At 44.4% G+C, this 16,892-nt stretch overlaps 1 protein-coding gene and 2 non-coding genes across 5 annotated transcripts; all 3 read right to left on the reverse strand.

Moving 5' to 3' along the window:
- Nucleotides 1-838: 838 nt before the first annotated feature.
- On the reverse strand, nucleotides 839-16,414 carry PABPC4 (poly(A) binding protein cytoplasmic 4). Of its 3 annotated transcripts, XM_035119731.3 has the most exons (16): nucleotides 16,169-16,414; nucleotides 14,926-15,124; nucleotides 12,145-12,338; nucleotides 11,601-11,716; nucleotides 11,056-11,195; nucleotides 10,132-10,226; nucleotides 9,296-9,433; nucleotides 8,563-8,658; nucleotides 7,386-7,658; nucleotides 6,815-6,902; nucleotides 6,138-6,257; nucleotides 4,663-4,790; nucleotides 3,117-3,210; nucleotides 1,928-2,058; nucleotides 1,719-1,817; nucleotides 839-1,195 (listed from the first exon to the last, which is right to left on the reverse strand). In XM_035119731.3, exons 2-15 carry the CDS (start codon nucleotides 15,116-15,118, stop codon nucleotides 1,731-1,733), a joined length of 1,893 nt encoding a protein of 630 aa, XP_034975622.1. In that variant the 5' UTR covers nucleotides 15,119-15,124; nucleotides 16,169-16,414; the 3' UTR covers nucleotides 839-1,195; nucleotides 1,719-1,730. The 3 variants fall into 3 exon arrangements, with proteins under 3 accessions (XP_034975622.1, XP_088528347.1, XP_034975621.1); XM_088672221.1 differs by lacking the exon at nucleotides 14,926-15,124; XM_035119730.3 differs by having other exon boundaries at nucleotides 14,926-16,414.
- LOC118088065 (small nucleolar RNA SNORA55) lies at nucleotides 8,151-8,285 on the reverse strand. Its single transcript, XR_004692925.1, has one exon. It is a non-coding gene; the product is annotated as a small nucleolar RNA SNORA55 (small nucleolar RNA).
- On the reverse strand, nucleotides 8,820-8,953 carry LOC118088066 (small nucleolar RNA SNORA55). The gene has a single exon (XR_004692926.1). It is a non-coding gene; the product is annotated as a small nucleolar RNA SNORA55 (small nucleolar RNA).
- Nucleotides 16,415-16,892: the final 478 nt, after the last annotated feature.

The raw sequence follows: 16,892 nt of genomic DNA on the forward strand, positions 1-16,892 counted from the left end.
GTAAAATAAAAAAATTCCTTCAGTAGCACCTTAAAGACCAACTAAGTTTTTATTTTGGTATGAGCTTTCATGTGCATACACACTTCTTCAGATTGTTTTTTGATTTTGAACTTCAGACCATATTTTGCGCTCTCCTCTTTCACCCTCATTAAAAGGTTCTTTAATTCTTCCTCACTTTCTGCCATCAAGGTTGTGTCATCTGCATATCTGAGGTTGTTGATATTTCTTCCGGCAATCTTAATTCTGGTTTGGGATAATCTAGTCCAGCCTTTCGCATGATGAATTCTGCATATAAGTTAAAGAGCAGGGAGACAATATACAACCTTGTCATACTCCTTTCCCAATTTTGAACCAATCAGTTGTTCCATATCCAGTTCTAACTGTAGCTTCTTGTCTCACATAGAGATTTCTCAGGAGACAGATGAGGTGATCAGGCACTCCCATTTCTTTAAGAACTTGCCAGTTTGCTGTGGTCAACAGTCAAAGGCTTTTGCATAGTCAATGAAGCAGAAGTAGATGTTTTTCTGGAACTCTCTAGCTTTCTCCATAAGCCAGCACATGTTTGCTATTTGGTCTCTGGTTCCTCTGCCCCTTCGAAATCCAGCTTGCACTTCTGGGAGCTCTTGGTACCACATACTGCCTAAGCCTGCCTTGTAGAATTTTAAGCATAACCTTGCTAGCGTGTGAAATGAGTGTTCAATAGTGTTTGTATATAATTCCTCCCTTCACTTCAACCCAGCTTTCACCGGGGTTCCTACCTAAAGGGGTTTGCACTCAGAATAATTTGAAACCTGGAGGCCACATCATCAGGAGGCTTGAAGAAGACTCAGGCAATTACTTGAAATATTTTAATTATTTTATTGGTAACACTTTCCAGACTTTGCAAACAAGATTGTTTGATCAAAACCAAGAACCACAAATGAAAATGTTCAATCAGAAAAATGTAAGTGTCTGCTCATGAGAAGACAAAGTAGCTGCAACCCTGGCTTGAAGAAGGAAAACTTGCATATTTAAATCTTGGAAACCAAAAGCAGTAGAGGATTTTTCTTTAATTTTTATTTTTGCAAATAAGGCATATTAACTTTCTTTACACAGTGGCAATGAATTATGTTGCATGATATTGAAATGTGCAGTATAATGTTATTCTCTAAACAGCTTCAGGTTTCTTCAGGGGGCTCATTTGGCTTTCTACAACCTATAAAGAGAGAAAGAATGCTGTAATGCTGAATTAGTTCTTCAATTTCTTCCTGGTTACCCACTCTTCAGACAGTATAATTCTGTATGTTGTTGCACCTCACAGGTTTTGAGAAGAACATAGACATTTTAGGGTTACTCTGCAAAGCAATTATGGATCAAGGTGAAGTACAGGTTGAGGGGAGGGGGAATCAACCCTGAATTCTGCTAAAGTTAAATTCTCTACTGATTTTAAGTAATTACCGGTACTTGAGATTATCGATTGAATCTTTATGCAAACATTTTGGTCTTTTAAAGGATGTGATGATAGCCCACTGACCCTGGGACAATTTTCACATTCATTTTTGCAAACAGAAGACAAATTGGCCTTATCAGGTAAGCCTAGAAACAAACCATACTTGCTTTCTTGAGGCAGCTTTTTGGCACATACAAGACAGAAAGATCCACAGCTTCTCCAGATCTGCTCTCAAAGGCAAGTGACAGCTGTGAGCAAAGAGAAGAACCAGGGCAGCTGGAATACTTACCAGCCTCCCTAGTTACGAGGTAGCAGCAACTATGCCCACTTTCTGGGCAGCTTCTTTCTTGGCTTGATGAGCTTGCAGCACTGCCACAGCCTCCTCCACCTGGGGCAGGAAGAAACCAGGTTCACTATCACTCACCCAAGGAAGCAAAAAGGAGGATACTCCCCCTTGAATGTATGTGGCAGAGTTAAGAGAATGGGGAGAGCCATTACCTTCGAACGGAGGGATTCTGGGGATTCTAGCATGTGCAGCAACTCCGAGTTGTCAATCTCCAGCAGCATTCCTGTGATCTTTCCTGCAAGGCTTAGATGCATAGCTTGGATGAGCGGGAACAAACGTTCTCCTAGGGAAGCAGTCAAGAGGAAGGGTGTCACTTCAGGCTCACACAGCCAGGGCAATGCGGGTGATGGGGGGGGGATCCTTGAGTCTGAAGGCATTTTGAGTTTCTGTACCACTCAGTCAACTAGATGATGGGTGAGAGACACTGTTGGCCAGCATGTAATGGCTTTTTCCACCTGCCCTGTCCCACCCTCCCTTCATAAGGGAGCTGTTTCCAGAGGAAGAACTGTGAAGGGTGAGAGACTCCATTTCACCTGTGCTGCCCCACCTACAACCAATCCAAGGAACCTTCAGTAGGGAGTTGATGCCACAGTTGTTATAAAATAAAAAAATTCCTTCAGTAGCACCTTAAAGACCAACTAAGTTTTTATTTTGGTATGAGCTTTCGTGTGCATGCACACTTCTTCAGATACCACAGTTGTTATGTTTGTGTATTTTAATGAGCTGAATAGAGTGAAAGATTATGAGTCATGGGGTGTGAAAAGAGTGTGTAAACTTAACAGCTTAATTTATTGATTTGTTAATCATGTGATTTTTGCTTTAGCTTATTTTTTAGTTGCTTTGTTAACACTGTTTTATATATTGTAATTGTTTCACTGATGATTTCTTGATATGCTGCATTTGTGATGGGATGTTCTATCTGGTTATTGTTATCTATTGTTTGTAAGCCACTATGGCTTTGTAAGCAAAGCGGCATAGAAATATAATAATCAACTGTGTCAAAGGGACCGTGGCTGGAGATGAACACAGAAAGCAGATATCTTCCTAAATCATAATATTAAGTGCCATGGGATATCAACACACAAGATTCTGTTGGTCCTCTATGAAGCTTCCCAGGATAAGCTCTACATGGAAGCTGCCCACCACCCCACCAAACTGGAATCTATGGCTTTCCAGTACAGATAATCATTTACAATCTGAGAAGTGAGATATTAAGCTATTATATACCCTGTCACTTCTGTACACATGAGCTTAACATATTGTAGAGAAACTTGTTTTTACAAGATTTTGCCTATGGCACCTGTGCCCCAAATCTCTGAGGGCTAGAAAGGATTGGCTTACCCAGCATTTGTTTTTGCTCCTGGGGAGGGGCAGCAGCTAGCATAGATGCAGTTAAAGGCTCTTGTCCTTGTACATGAACAGCAGGCTGAGGGGCCTGTTAAAGAGAAGAAAACTTTTATGTTGCGAACAACCCTGAGATCTGATGAAAGGTGGTATATAAATTTAATAAATAAAACAACACAGTAAGAAGTGAAAAGGGAATCAGTTCGTTTGTTTTAAAACAATAAAATTATCAAATAATTACAGGTGAAACTCAGAAAATTAGAATATCGTCGAAAAATAATTACAATTACAACAAATAAAGGCTTGACATATCTTGCTTTGCATGTCATGCATCTATCTCATATGTTGGTTTCACTTTTTAAGTTGCATTACTGAAATAAATGCACTTTGACAATATTCTAAATTTCCGAGTTTCACCTGTATATGCTAAACGTTCTCTTTTTAGAAGTCACATCTAGACTAAAATATTCACAACAGCAGTGTATCATCCTTACAAGAACTCTTAGTTTTGGAAAGAACTTGTTAAAGTCAGGGAATGGAACTACATAATCAAATATTAAAACACACTGAATAGTTTGGGGATAAAGTTTCTCTCAAAATACTCAAACTTTGAAACTGGGGACGTAAGAGGAAATGCCTGAACCTTATCAGCAAGGTTTTTAATGCAACAGTAAGAAGGGGCTGCTGAGAAAACAGAGCTTCCATAAAATGCCTGATGGAATAGGTCTTTGTCAAGTGCCTGACGTTCAATAGGGCAAGTGGAGGAGGGCCTGTCTAATCTCAGCTGGAAGTGCCACAATACTGCATAATGGCTTCTGGTGGATACAAGCCATGCATCTGAACCATCACCAACCACTAACAGAGACTCCCCTAAATAACTCTGTGATGAGGCAGGAATCAGGCAGTCCTTAAGATACCCTAGACCAAACGTATTAAGGGCCTTGTAAATTCAGAACCTTGGCTTTGTCCCACAACCACATGGGACAGCCACTGCAAGCTTTTAAGCTTCAGTGTTATACGTTGGCAGTAGTCTGCCGGCACCAACAGTACCAAGGTAACTTCACTTTATTGTTTTATTCACCCTGTCCCATTGTACTAAAGGCAGAACAGTTCCCTTAAAGCTAGTGGAGCAAGCACCTGAAGGAGTTTCTTTAGGTTAACTCAGTTACCCTGCACAAAGCTGGACTGTTGATTTCCGCCCAGACTGTACATGTTTATGGCAAACTGTCTGAATTATAGCCATTTTTTATGTCAAAACAGAAACAGTTGCTTACATACAGAATGCTTGCTAAACTGCCTGCTGAGCACAGATTTGGTTGAGATTCAGAATCATGCTGCATTGTAAACAAGGGGGAGAAAACAATCTGCCACATTAAATTTAAGAAAAGCAGGTCTGAAGCAGCATGATAGAAACACAGGCACTGTTTCAGCCTGAGACTGAAAGACCTGACCATGACTTTCCTGAGCTCTAGAGGAAAAACCAGAACACAGATATTCCCTGCAGTCTAACACTGATGTTTCCATGCGAAGCCTCTTATGCTACCTGCAAAGGCTGTACAGCTGGGTGGGGGCTGCGGACACTGGAGGCATATTTGTACGGCGGAACAGCCCTTGGAGCTTGCGCAGCTACAGATGGTCGAGGCGCTAAATTTGGAGCTGTGGCAGGAACCCCTGGGGTGTTTTTTAAAAAGAGAGATAAAAATGGAGAATCATTGTTTTTTTTAAAAAAAGTCAACAGTATCAAACCTCCCTCTCAAAAGCTCAAGACAACATAACCCCACTACCATCACTTTATCTTCACAAGTAAACTTTGTCAATCACATCAGACCAGATTGTAAAGCAAACTATGGCTTAATAGGAATGAGCAGCGTGCTAATGCGTGCTTCTCAATACGTTCCTGTGCTGCTGCGCCCCTGCTGCTGACAAAACGAGCCACAGTCTAGCTGTCACGCTGTCTGAACCTGGGCTCATGGCTTGTTGCCTCCAAATGAGAAGTGGTAACTAAGGTTTGTTTGTGGCTCACTGTTTACGATTTTCTAGTGCACGCTGCTGTCGCATTAACATGCAGATTCTTTTAAACTATGGCTTAACTTTAATGTGACATGCAAGCTGGGACTGTGACTGACAGCTGAGTGCGGAATTTGAGCCTGGTGTCCCCAATCCTAGTCCTGTTAAGCAAGTTTATTTGAAACTGGGGCTATTATCTGTCAATTCTAATAAGATTTGTCTTTTAAGTGTTTGTCACCCTGGGTTCCTTTGGGAGTGAAGAGCAGGTTACAAAATTAATGATCAATAATGGTACTAAGTGCAAGGACTAAAATTATCTGCTACCAAAATGTCTATAGACAGACCCCTCTACCTTACTGTCAGTGCCGTGCAATGCTATCAGGTGCCCTCAGAAGGAATGGGCAGCAGAACCCCACCACTCTTTGCACACACCAGGAAACAGAATGATCTACCGTGTTTCTCCTAAAATAAGACACGTCTTATATTTATTTTTCTGCAGCGGCCCGGCAGGGAGGGAGGGAGGCGGCGGCGGTGCGCCTGTCTTTGCCGGCTCCCGTTCGAGCTCCGACCCAGCAGCGGCCCGGCGGGGAGGGAAGGAGGCGGCGGCGGCGCGCCTGTCTTTGCCGGCTCCCGCTCGAGCCCCGACCGAGCAGCGGCCCAGCGGGGAGGGAGGGAGGCGGCGGCGGAAGAGGATAATGAGCGGTGGCCGGCGGAAGGAGGAGCCGACGTCGCATCCGCAGCAGCACCTGGTGGCCAGCGGCGGCGGCAGCGCCTTGAAGGGCTCGCTGTGGGGCAAAGCGCTGCGGAGCGACTCAGTGAGACCCAGCGGGACCCGGGAGAGACAATAACCCAACACGTCTTATTTTTGGGGGGTGTCTTATTTTTTTTTCCTTTCGAAAATCGTGCCATGGCTTATTTTAGAGGCACGTCTTATTTTAGGAGAAACACGGTACCATATCCCGAATCAGCTTCTATAAACCAGTAGGAAACCCTGCAGGTCCAGTCACTTACCAACCCTTTGGGTTGCACCAGGCATGCCACGTGAGGCTTGAGCATTGCTTGCTGGAGCCAGATGGCGTAGGGCTGGTCTTGGTCCAGACTGGCGCATAGTGTTTGGCATTCCTTGGAAGCCTGGAGTGGGGTTTTTTTTGGGGGGGGGGAGGAGACAGAGAGATAGAGAGCACAAAGCTACTGGTCAATCACAGTAGGACAATACTACTGAACTAAATTGTGGCAAGGACAACCACAGGGATTAGACATTTGCGACACAGTTTCTGCCAGGCTACCATATCCTGGTAGATAAAAAAAAAGGAGATGACTGCCTTTACAAGGGTGGTCAACTCCTGGCCCAGAGGCCTGAAAAGGCTGCCCCAAGCAAATGTTTCTTCCCCCTGCCACACAAGACTGTAGGGGCAAAAAAGAACAAAATAGATACAGCACAGGGTGGGTGGATTCAACAGCCTGATGGGGATGCAAACTGTCCCCTCTCTACTTCATTTCCTCAGCTGATCTGCACAGGACAGCTACTTTTCCTGTACACATGTGGTGTCTGCACATGTGAAAATGTGGGATGGCCACACTAACCCACCACCGAAATGTGACCCCCAGAGTTGGCCAAGGGTAAATGTGGCCATGGAGGGGGGGTGCTGCCTCTATCTCCAAGGTCCAAGTGGCTCCTTCATGCTCACCTTGAGGTCTCCCTCCTTGCTGCCAGCGTGGGTTAGGCCTCATCTGAGTCATCTGATTAGGTGCATAGTAAGTGGGTCTGTTCTGAGCCTGAAAAGCAGAGCAGGGCATGCAGTCACATTGCAAAATTACTATTAACATTTATTGGCTGCTTTAGACCAGGCATCCCCAAACTGTGGCCCTCCAGATGTTTTGGCCTACAACTCCCATGATCCCTAGCTAACAGGACCAGTGGTCAGGGATCATGGGAATTGTAGTCCAAAACATCTGGATGGCTGAAGTTTGGGGATGCCTGCTTTAGACAAAGGAAAAATCTCAAAGCAACTTGACAAATGGTTCTTAAGCAGGTTTAAATGCCCCTGTTCATATGTTCCAACCTCCAATTCACAGGAAAAGTGGGGAGAAATATCCTGTATGCTTCATTCTCCAGTGACCAAGAACCTACAAATTTTAAAAGGTGATTATTTCAGGTAGTTCAATATGCCGTAGAGAGATCATGTATCAAAGCTAGTATTTTGGACAGAGTAGCTATAATCCTTGAAGAGCCACAACCCATTTTTTGCTGGGACTTACCTGGGGCACAGCTGGCATGAAATACCCTCCTGCAGCTGGCTGGAACTGATTGATGATGGCATTGGCAGGCAGGGCTCTCATTCCAGCAATGCGCTGCATGTATTGGTTGGTGAGGTGGGCTTTCCGCTCCTCCTTTCTCTGTGCCAATGCAACATATAGTGGTTTGGAGCCCACAATGCGCCCATTCATTTCTGTTACAGCTTTGGTGGCCTCTTCCGGAGAGGAAAAGCAGACAAAGCCAAACCCTTTGCTTCGTCCGTCTTCCAGCATCACCTAAACAAAGGTAGTTTTTAAAAAACAACTCAGGGAAAGAAAGCCTCATGCTTTCTGCACTGATGCTGCGTCAAGTTGCCTGAGCTGGGGGAACACTGCCATGGGTGGGTGGGGAAACACCTCAAGATGGCAATGTTAGAGGAGCCCCATTGTTAAAGAGAATTCATGCAACAGCACTCTGCAAATGGCTCTGCCCACTGACTTTCTGCCAGGGATACGTTTGTAACCACAAACACAACATATAAGAATAGCACTTTGGAAGCAGGCTTGCTTAATAACCCCAGCCAGCCCTCTTCCTGCCCTTAGTTCACACATGGATGGTAACTTTATCCCTGATCTATCACTTGCTAATTAACAGCACAGATGGTAACCACCACAGGACCACTGCAGGCTTTAACACCCGAATGGCAGAACCTGAGGTACCCCTATTCTTCAACATGTGACTTGTACAGCACTGCTGAACTTAACCCAGGAAACTGCCCTGCATAAGCCCAATGTTGCAAAGGTGTAGAGACAAGCCCTCAACAAACAGGGAAGTGACTTGTCTGGATTTGCTTTGCATTGCTTTAGCACCATGTGTCCCCAGGCCTACACATATTTTGCCAGGACTGGGAAAGATTCAGGTGCAGCCCTCTCGTAACAACTGCAGCATGGATCATACAACCATCAGAGGCAAAGCGGCAGGTAATTTCGCTATCCTCTTGCCCCTAGAGGTTTCAACACACAGCACGGGCAAAGTTTGTTTTATGGTCAAGATGCCTCCAAAACAGGCTACCTGAAATTAAGTCCCACTGAGTTCAGCAGGTCTTAACTAAATATATTTAGGATTGCACCCTTAGGCAGATTCCTCAACAGTTCCTACTTCTGAAGCCTTACTCTGTGTCTGTTAAATTCCAGTCTTTACCTTGGCACTTGTGATAGACCCAAAAGGAGAGAATTCCTTCCTCAGTTTCTCATCATCAATTGTATCATCCAGGTTCTTAATATATAAGTTAACTCCCTAAAACAGAGAGAGAGAAAAATGGCATGCCACAGTAACAATGCAGAAGGGAACAATAATTCATCTTTACAAGCAGTAAACTACAAGCAAAGCCAATACATACTGATTGATCTTTACAAACAAATAATGTTCCATCACCTGCTGAAGGCAAAAAAAACCTGAAATGTCACAGAGTTTGTAGAGGCAAGTTTCTTGTAAGAGAACATAAACTTGCCTGGATTTCCTCTGCGTTGCTTTAGCATCACATGTCCCCGGGCCTGCACCTCACAGCATGGAACGGGAAAGATTCAGATGCAACTCACATCAGCCCCCTTCCCTGGATCTGACTTTCTTCTACGCTACATACAACCTACATATTGTTTCTACCATCTAATTATTGAATTTACTCAAACAGGACCTTCAGCTGATAGCTGCTATGCATGGAACCAAAACCTTCACACGTGGCCAATCCCACCAAGTGTCACCGTTTAATTTGACAGTGTCATCTTATTTGTGTCCATCTTATTTGACACAACAGAGAATGTACAAGGAGACCAGAGTCCAGATGGCAATCTAAGGCAAAACACACCATAATGGTTCCACCCCACAAATGTGTGAAGTTGGAAACCTAATCAAATCAGGAGCATATTCCTTTTACCTGATACCGGCTGATTCTCTCTTGTTTAAGCTGCTCAAATTTCCTTTTCAGCTCTGCCTGGCGCTCCACTTTCTTCTGTGCCCGGCCCACAAACACCATTTTCCCATTGATATCTTTTCCATTCATTTCTTCCACTGCCTGTAAGGGATTTCAAAAGAGTAATGTCTCTAAGATGCTGAACTGGTTACCAAAATTCTTATTTACACTCCTATTTCTTCCCCTGGACTAACAACCCCATCTGAAATTTGGCAGGCTTCATCCACTCATAAGTGGCAAACATCTTCCAGTTCTCCCAAAAATTAAAAAGGGATAGCCATGTCCAAGAGGACGAGATGGCTGGACAGTGTTCTCGAAGCCACCAACATGAGTCTGACCAAACTGCGGGAGGCAGTGGAAGACAGGAGTGCCTGGCGTGCTCTGGTCCATGGGGTCACGAAGAGTCAGACACGACTAAACAACAACAACAACAAGCCATGTGTTGATTTTCCCATTAGTCAATGGGGAGACATGCAAAGCTACATGAAACAAACCAGAGTGAGGCTACCCTTTGGGCTGAAAGCAAAGGGCAAGGTCCATCCAAGCCCCCAATCTAAAGCGGGCTCCTTTTTTTCATGTGCACCCCTAAAAATAATCGCAGAACCACATTTTAACCATAAATAAAACCCTTTAAAGTCCAAAACCACCTTGTTTTGTGGTTGCAGGAGAATAGCTGACAGATAATGGGAAATAGTTCCAAGGCATAGATTAGCTCTGTGTTTGGGTGCCACCCATAAACATTTGCTGAATGCCGTTTTCCAATCCAGAAGCAGGTAATACATATTCTGTAACCCATATACCTTGTTGGCTTCTTCATGCTTCTCAAAGCTCACAAAACCAAAGCCTTTCGACTTCCCAGTGGGATCTGTCATGACTTTAACGCTGAGGGTCTTACCTATTACCAGAAGAACAGAGTTAGCAAAGGTAGCTTACAACAAAATTTCAAGGAAGAGCTTTCAAAATGAAAACCAGTAGCTTAAGGATTATTTCCCCCCCAACAAGTCAACATTGATGCTTCAAATTTGCCAGGCTGAGACCCAATATTTACAATATCTCTTAGGAGAAACTCCCTATTGTATTCTGCTTTGCAATCTTTCTTTCCTTTTCCCTTTATTATATTTTATTGCCAGGAACTATTAAATAATCTTACACATAAGAATTTAAACAATTTTGCTCTCAAAAAGAACACCAAGTGCTGAAAAATAAGTTCTCAATTCTCTCTATATTAATTTGCTCCAGTGAGTACATGGATAGTAACCAGAGCCAGAACGACAACAAAAATAAAGTCAGTTTAAAATGGGGGGGAATTGTAAATACTAACTAAAAAGTGAAGCCATAAATAATGTATTGCATAAAAGCTTAGTTAATGAAACATTATAATATGATGACAAACTATATATATTTTTTAAAAACTATCTGTTCAGCATATCTAACACCCTCCAGGTTTAGCTAGTTTAAAAGCAACAGCAATGAAGAAGGTAGGAAGAATGGCCCCCTGCACTCAAGGATGCTTTGTTGGCATCTTTTCAGCTCTTTCAGCCTTTGGCTTAGCAGTAAGGGATCACTGTGGCTTCCTGAAACCAAACTCTTGACTGTCCTTTTGTGAGGATGCTTCATGTGCACAGCACCCAGGAGCCCAGATGATAAGTTCAAAAATGAGTCAACAAAAAGGTACCAGCTGTGACGGCTTCAGAATGTTAACAACTTGCTGCTGGAATATTTACCGTATTTGCTGAAAAGCTCCTTCAGCCGTTCGTCATCCATGTCATCCCCAAAGTTTTTAATGTAGACGTTGGTGAACTCCTTTGCTTTGGCTCCCAATTCTGCCTCACGCTCTTTACGGGATTTAAATCTCCCAACAAATCTGGATGGAGAAAAGAGAAAAGCTATGATGAAAAACCCTTCCCTGCCAACAACAGGAAAGAAAAAAGCAGCAGGTAGGTGTGAGAAATAAATAGGGTAAACGACTAAGCAGAAAAATCCAGTCCTGATATGGAAGCAGCAGCACAAAAACACCCACCCAGCGCTGCTCAACAGGGCAAACCAGAAGGGAGTCAACTAAGCCCAGCAGCAGGGAGGCAGAAAGTAAGGGGCAGGCCCCTACACCAGGGGGAGTAGGCTGTGGCTCGGGCAGGGAAACTCACCAGCCCTGGAGTAGAGAGGCAGCAGGCCAAAGCTGGGCCAGGAGAACCAGCAGCCTTGTGGGTTAATACTGAGATGCATCACGGCTCATGCGGTGGCTGCCGCTGCTTCTGGCCGAGACACTCACACTTTGCGGTCGTTCAGCAGCATGCCATTCATCTTCTCAATGGCCCGGTCCGCAGCGTCCTGTGTCTCAAAGTGCACAAAGGCATAGCCCTTAGAGCCATTCTCGTCACACACCACCTGCAAGGCAATAGGCAGAACTGAATAGCATGTATCAGCAACCCAAGGTTTTGGGTTGCACATTTCTCTTCACCTGAACTGAGCTTCAAAAAACCTGAGGTTTTTTGCACCGAAATTGTGCAAAAACCCTTTTTTGCACCAATACCGTGAATGAAATCACAAGAGCTGTTGTTCAATGTCTAAGCAAAGTTTCCAATCAAGGAAAGGAAAATGCAGTTAGAACACCTGGCAATAACTTCTTGTCTCCAGATCATTTAAGAGATCTTTTTACTAGATTTCCATATTGTAACTTCACACACACACACACACACACACACACACAAATCCTATTCCATTTTACATGCATTCAAGACCCAAGCCACCTCATGATATGTTAAAATACATATAAGCAGATCTCCCTGGAATCTTGGTAAGATAAAAAGTCTCACCTTGCAAGAAAGTATATTCCCAAAAGCCGAGAAAGTGTCATAAAGTGCCTTGTTGTCTATGGATTTGTCCAGGTTCTTAATAAAGACATTCCCTACACCTGATTTCCTCAGGGAAGGATCACGCTGAGACCACATGATGCGGATGGGTTTCCCTTTGATCACATCAAAGTTCATGGTGTCCAGGGCTCGCTCAGCTGTAGGAGAAGCAATAAAAAGACTGTACTTTCAGAAAAAGGGAACCAATCCTTCATAAGCAGGTGTCTCTAAATAATGTCAATCTTCTGGATACTCATTCTCTATCCACATCACACATTTAGGCAACCTTTTTTTTGATAATTTGTATTTTAAATAAATAAAATATTTCCTTCAACTAAGCAGCAAACCACCTGAAGACTGAGAGAAGAGGTGGAAAGGTGTGTTTATGTACATGCACATCTATGCAATACTCAACATCTGACTGTCGCCAATACTGACTATGACCTCTGCAGGTAATTCAGTAAAGGTAAAGGGACCCCTAACAGTTAAGTCCTGTCACAACTGGGGTTGCGGCACTCATCTCGCTTTACAGGCCATGGGAGCCGGTGTTTGTCTGCTCCGCAGACAGTTTTTCCGGGTCATGTGGCCAGTATGACTAAGTTGCTTCTGGTGCAATGGAACACAGACACCAGACACACGGGAACAACGTTCACTTTCCTGCCGGAGTGGTACCTATTAATCTACTTGCACTTTTTGGCATGCTTTCGAACTGCTAGGTTGGCAGGAGCATGAACCGAGCAACGGAAGCTCACCCCATCGCAGGGATTCAAACCGCCGACCTTTTGATCGGCAAGCCGAAGGCTCAGTGGTTTAGACCATAGCGTCACTTGCATCCCAGATAATTCAGTACATCAGCACTAATACGGATAGGTCTAGGAGCACAATGCAAATACTGCACCTAGTGTATGTAGTAGCAAGCATACGGATGGAAAGATTTTCCCTAACCAGGTGAGACAGGCAGGAAACATGCTTGGTGCATATCCCAAACTTGCCAGTGCCAGGTTTTGTTTTTTTTATAAACAGCAACAAAAGACTTAGAACCAAGTTGGTATTACCATGTAGACTTCACACCACTGCTTTCTTTGCCATTCAGGCATTATTATGTATGACCACCCTATGCCAATACAGAATCAGAGAAGTCCTACTCGAACTAAGTAAGGCATCACATCCATCATATTCTAAAGCTTCAGCAATGTACTCTCCCTTAACTCACACTAATCCTCCTTCAGGATTCTATTTCTGTACTGAGTAGCATATTAAAAGGATGATGACATATACACACCAGGATCCTGTTCATAAAATTCCGAGGCTTGGGACTCAGCTGCATGCCAAGTGAATAGCAGGAAGGAGAGAGCAGGCAAGCCTGAGGCTAGAATGAGAATGTGCTACCTGATATGTTACCCACCTATTTGTCTCTAACAGGGAAAACTTTCCCAACTCTGGGGGTGGGGGAAGGAACCCATGCAGGGCTTTCCTGGCTGCCTCACCTGACAAAAAAGAGCCCAGGTAAAGGGGGGGGGGAGGCACGGGCAGCAGAAACCAGGAAAGAATGAATACAGGCTTAAGATCTCACATATATCCACAGAAGTACTCTTTACGAAGCTAATCATATGCCTTCTTTACCAAGACCTCACCTACAAAATTAGAAAGCTGCCTGGCCAAATTGAACTAAACACCTGTGGCTTCTTTTCCGTGATATAGGATCTTCTAAATATAGGGAGAGTGAGTGGAAAAAGTTAGCTAATTTAATGAATCACTCATCACTCTTGACTATACCTCAAAATGCATGTCCTTGTTCTCAACAAGTATGCCCAAAATATTATACAGAACCCTTAAAAATTCCATTCCCTTACTGTCAATCGCTTGTGGAAAGGGGGGAGGCACCATGATTTTAGTTGAAAGGGAAGATTCAGTTGTGTTGCTTTAACCAAAATAATTCCATTTCAAGTGGCACCTCAGCCCAGCTACTCAAATTTGGCAGCGTTTATTTATAGCAAGAAGAGGTGCTCCAAAGACATGTGCTGGCAAGCACAGCAACCCTTAGAATACACCACTTGCAGCTGAAAGGGGATGAACAGTTGGAAGTAGGCATGCAACAAGAGGTTCCACCACAGCACATGCTGCACCGTAAATATGCTGGACCCCTTGCCCTGCAGAGGTTCCCTAGCAGCATGTGACCATGGGCTTTGAGATGTTGCTGTAAAATAAACATTCCCCCATGCTCGAAGTCTTATTTAGACAGCACTGTAGCAGATGGGACTGGCAGCCTTCTGAAACACTTACTGAAAAATGCTTTTCATTTTCTCTACAAACCTCCATCATATTCAAGTTGAGCTTGCACAAAATAGAATTCCAGGTGATGTACCCCTGCATTTATCTATTTGATTTATATCCTGTTTTTCAATGCAGAAAGCTCCTGTGAACTTAACACGAAATAATTACATTAGGACTGCTTCTCTCTCACAGTATTCATCCAGGGTAGCCAATATGCTCTCTCACCAAAACTCCATATATCTGTCATTAGGGTACTGCAGCTCTTCCTACAACTGTTGGGCCCATTTGCCTAACTGCAGGCTCCTTAGTCCCTTCCCCTACCGACTGCAATGCTCAGACAACTCTAGTTTCAGCCAGTGCTTGTTTCTGGGAGACCACGTGGCTGGAAGGAAATGGTGAGAAGCAAGTGATGTGTGCAGAGTGCAAACTTTGGGATACCAAAGAGAGAATCTTGATTTGCCCCATACTTACCATCAGCTGGTTGCTGAAAGTTAACATATGCATATCCTAGGGAGCGGCGGGTTATCATGTCTCTGCAGACACGGATGGAGAGCACAGGACCTGCAGGACTGAACTTCTCATACAGCATGGCTTCGGTGACATCAGGGTGCAGGTCACCCACATACAGAGATGCCATCGGGTAGCTACTAGCAGCTGTGTTCATCTTTCACTATCCCACACAGAGGCCCAGATGCTTATGTTAAACTTTTTTTTAAAGTATTTTTAATATATATTTATTTTTTTAAAACTTATTGGAAAATAAGGGAAATCAGCTATAAGAGATTTGCACAGAAAACTAAGTTCAGGGACCTGAAATAGATATGTTTCAAAAAGCAGTTTAAATATATTTTTTTAAATGAAATTTCCAATTCTGCATTTTAAAAAAACCTCGTAAATCTTTCCCATGCAAAATGAGCAATTGTTGATTGTATTTTAAACTTGTAGTTTAATACTTCAGGACTAACTTCTTTCCCTGTCTTCCAGATATTAAAAGGGTAACTTTTTAGGAGCAGGGGTCAATAACCCTGCGCCATTTTAAATAAATAACTAACAGCTGTTGCCCCTATAAAACTACTTACGCAACACAGATAAAATCTGGTTTAAAAAGACAACAATATGTATCAAGCAAGGCCTGGTATGGCTTTATTTCTTTTTTTTAAAAAAAAACTTCAGTAATTTTAAAGGGCAGGAAAACAGTAGAGAAGGCCAAGCAGATCAAGACGAAGCGAGAGACAGTCAGTCATTAAGAGGGAGAACGAAGGGTGGTAGGAAAGGAGAGGAGAAAGTGCGCGGAAAGTGGGGCGCCGGCGGCAAGAGAACCACCTGCAGACAAGGCGCAGGGGCGGCAATGAACTGGGGAGGCGGCAGATAAACCTGGGCTCCGGCTTCAAGGAAGGTGAAGGGGGGGGGGAACGCGGTTCCTACCCTCTCTGGGCGGGCCGGGTGGGGGAAAGCGATTCTAGGGTGGCGGAAGGTGGGGCGAGATTAGAGGCGAGGTGAAAATAAATAGGAATAAATACGGGGGGGGGGGGTGTTGAGGGGGAAAAGACACACCAAAGACGATTGAGGGGGGAAGAAAAATCACGAGGCAGATTTGGGGATTACAGGCAAAGACAGACAGACGGACAGGCAGGCAGAGAAACGTCAGCCAAAAGCGGCCCCCGCGCAATTAACAATTGCTTAATTATATTATTATTATTATTAAATTAATTACCCTCCTCCTTATTCCTGTTTGTTATAATCAGTTTTTTCCTTTGGTTTTTTTTCTCTTTTGCTGTTTTTAAGTCTTTTTTTTCTTTTTAGGGTTTTTTTCCCGCGCCCCCCTCCCTTCCTCTTCCCTCCTCGGAGGCTGCGAGCAGAGAGGGGGCAGCGCTGGCCGACCAGGACCCTTTATAGGCCGCGCCGAGGCGGGCCGCCGGCCGAGGGCGACGCTGCTGCTCGTGCTGCCGCCGCCGCCGCCGCGAGGGCTGCTGGGCCGTCTCACGACGAGGAAAGCAGGGAAGGAGGAGCGGCACACGGAGCGAGACGGAGGGGCCGCCGCAAGCTGCAGCGCCACCGCCTGGCCGGAGGAGAAGGCGGCGGCGGCGCTGCTTTTCAGTCTTTCCCCTCACGACCGTTTCTCCCTCACACTCGTGGCGCCAAGGCGCCGGGAGGCTTCCCCCTGAAATCACATAGTTCCTTAAGGATGCTGAAAATTGTAGCTCTGTGAGGGGGAAACTACAGTTCCCAGGTGGCTAAGGCGGGGCGCAGCATGAAGTGTATGGTGTTGGGACAAAATAAAAAAATTCCTTCAGTAGCACCTTAAAGACCAACTAAGTTTTTATTTTGGTATGAGCTTTCGTGTGCATGCACACTTCATCAGATACAACTAGGTGTTGGGACAGATGCACTCCATGAATTTAAGGCACATCCAGTACATATTTAAAAGCACGTGACTT

This window comes from Zootoca vivipara, chromosome 6 (genome assembly GCF_965207765.1).
Source record: "Zootoca vivipara chromosome 6, rZooViv2.hap1.1, whole genome shotgun sequence".
Taxonomy (NCBI): domain Eukaryota; kingdom Metazoa; phylum Chordata; class Lepidosauria; order Squamata; family Lacertidae; genus Zootoca; species Zootoca vivipara.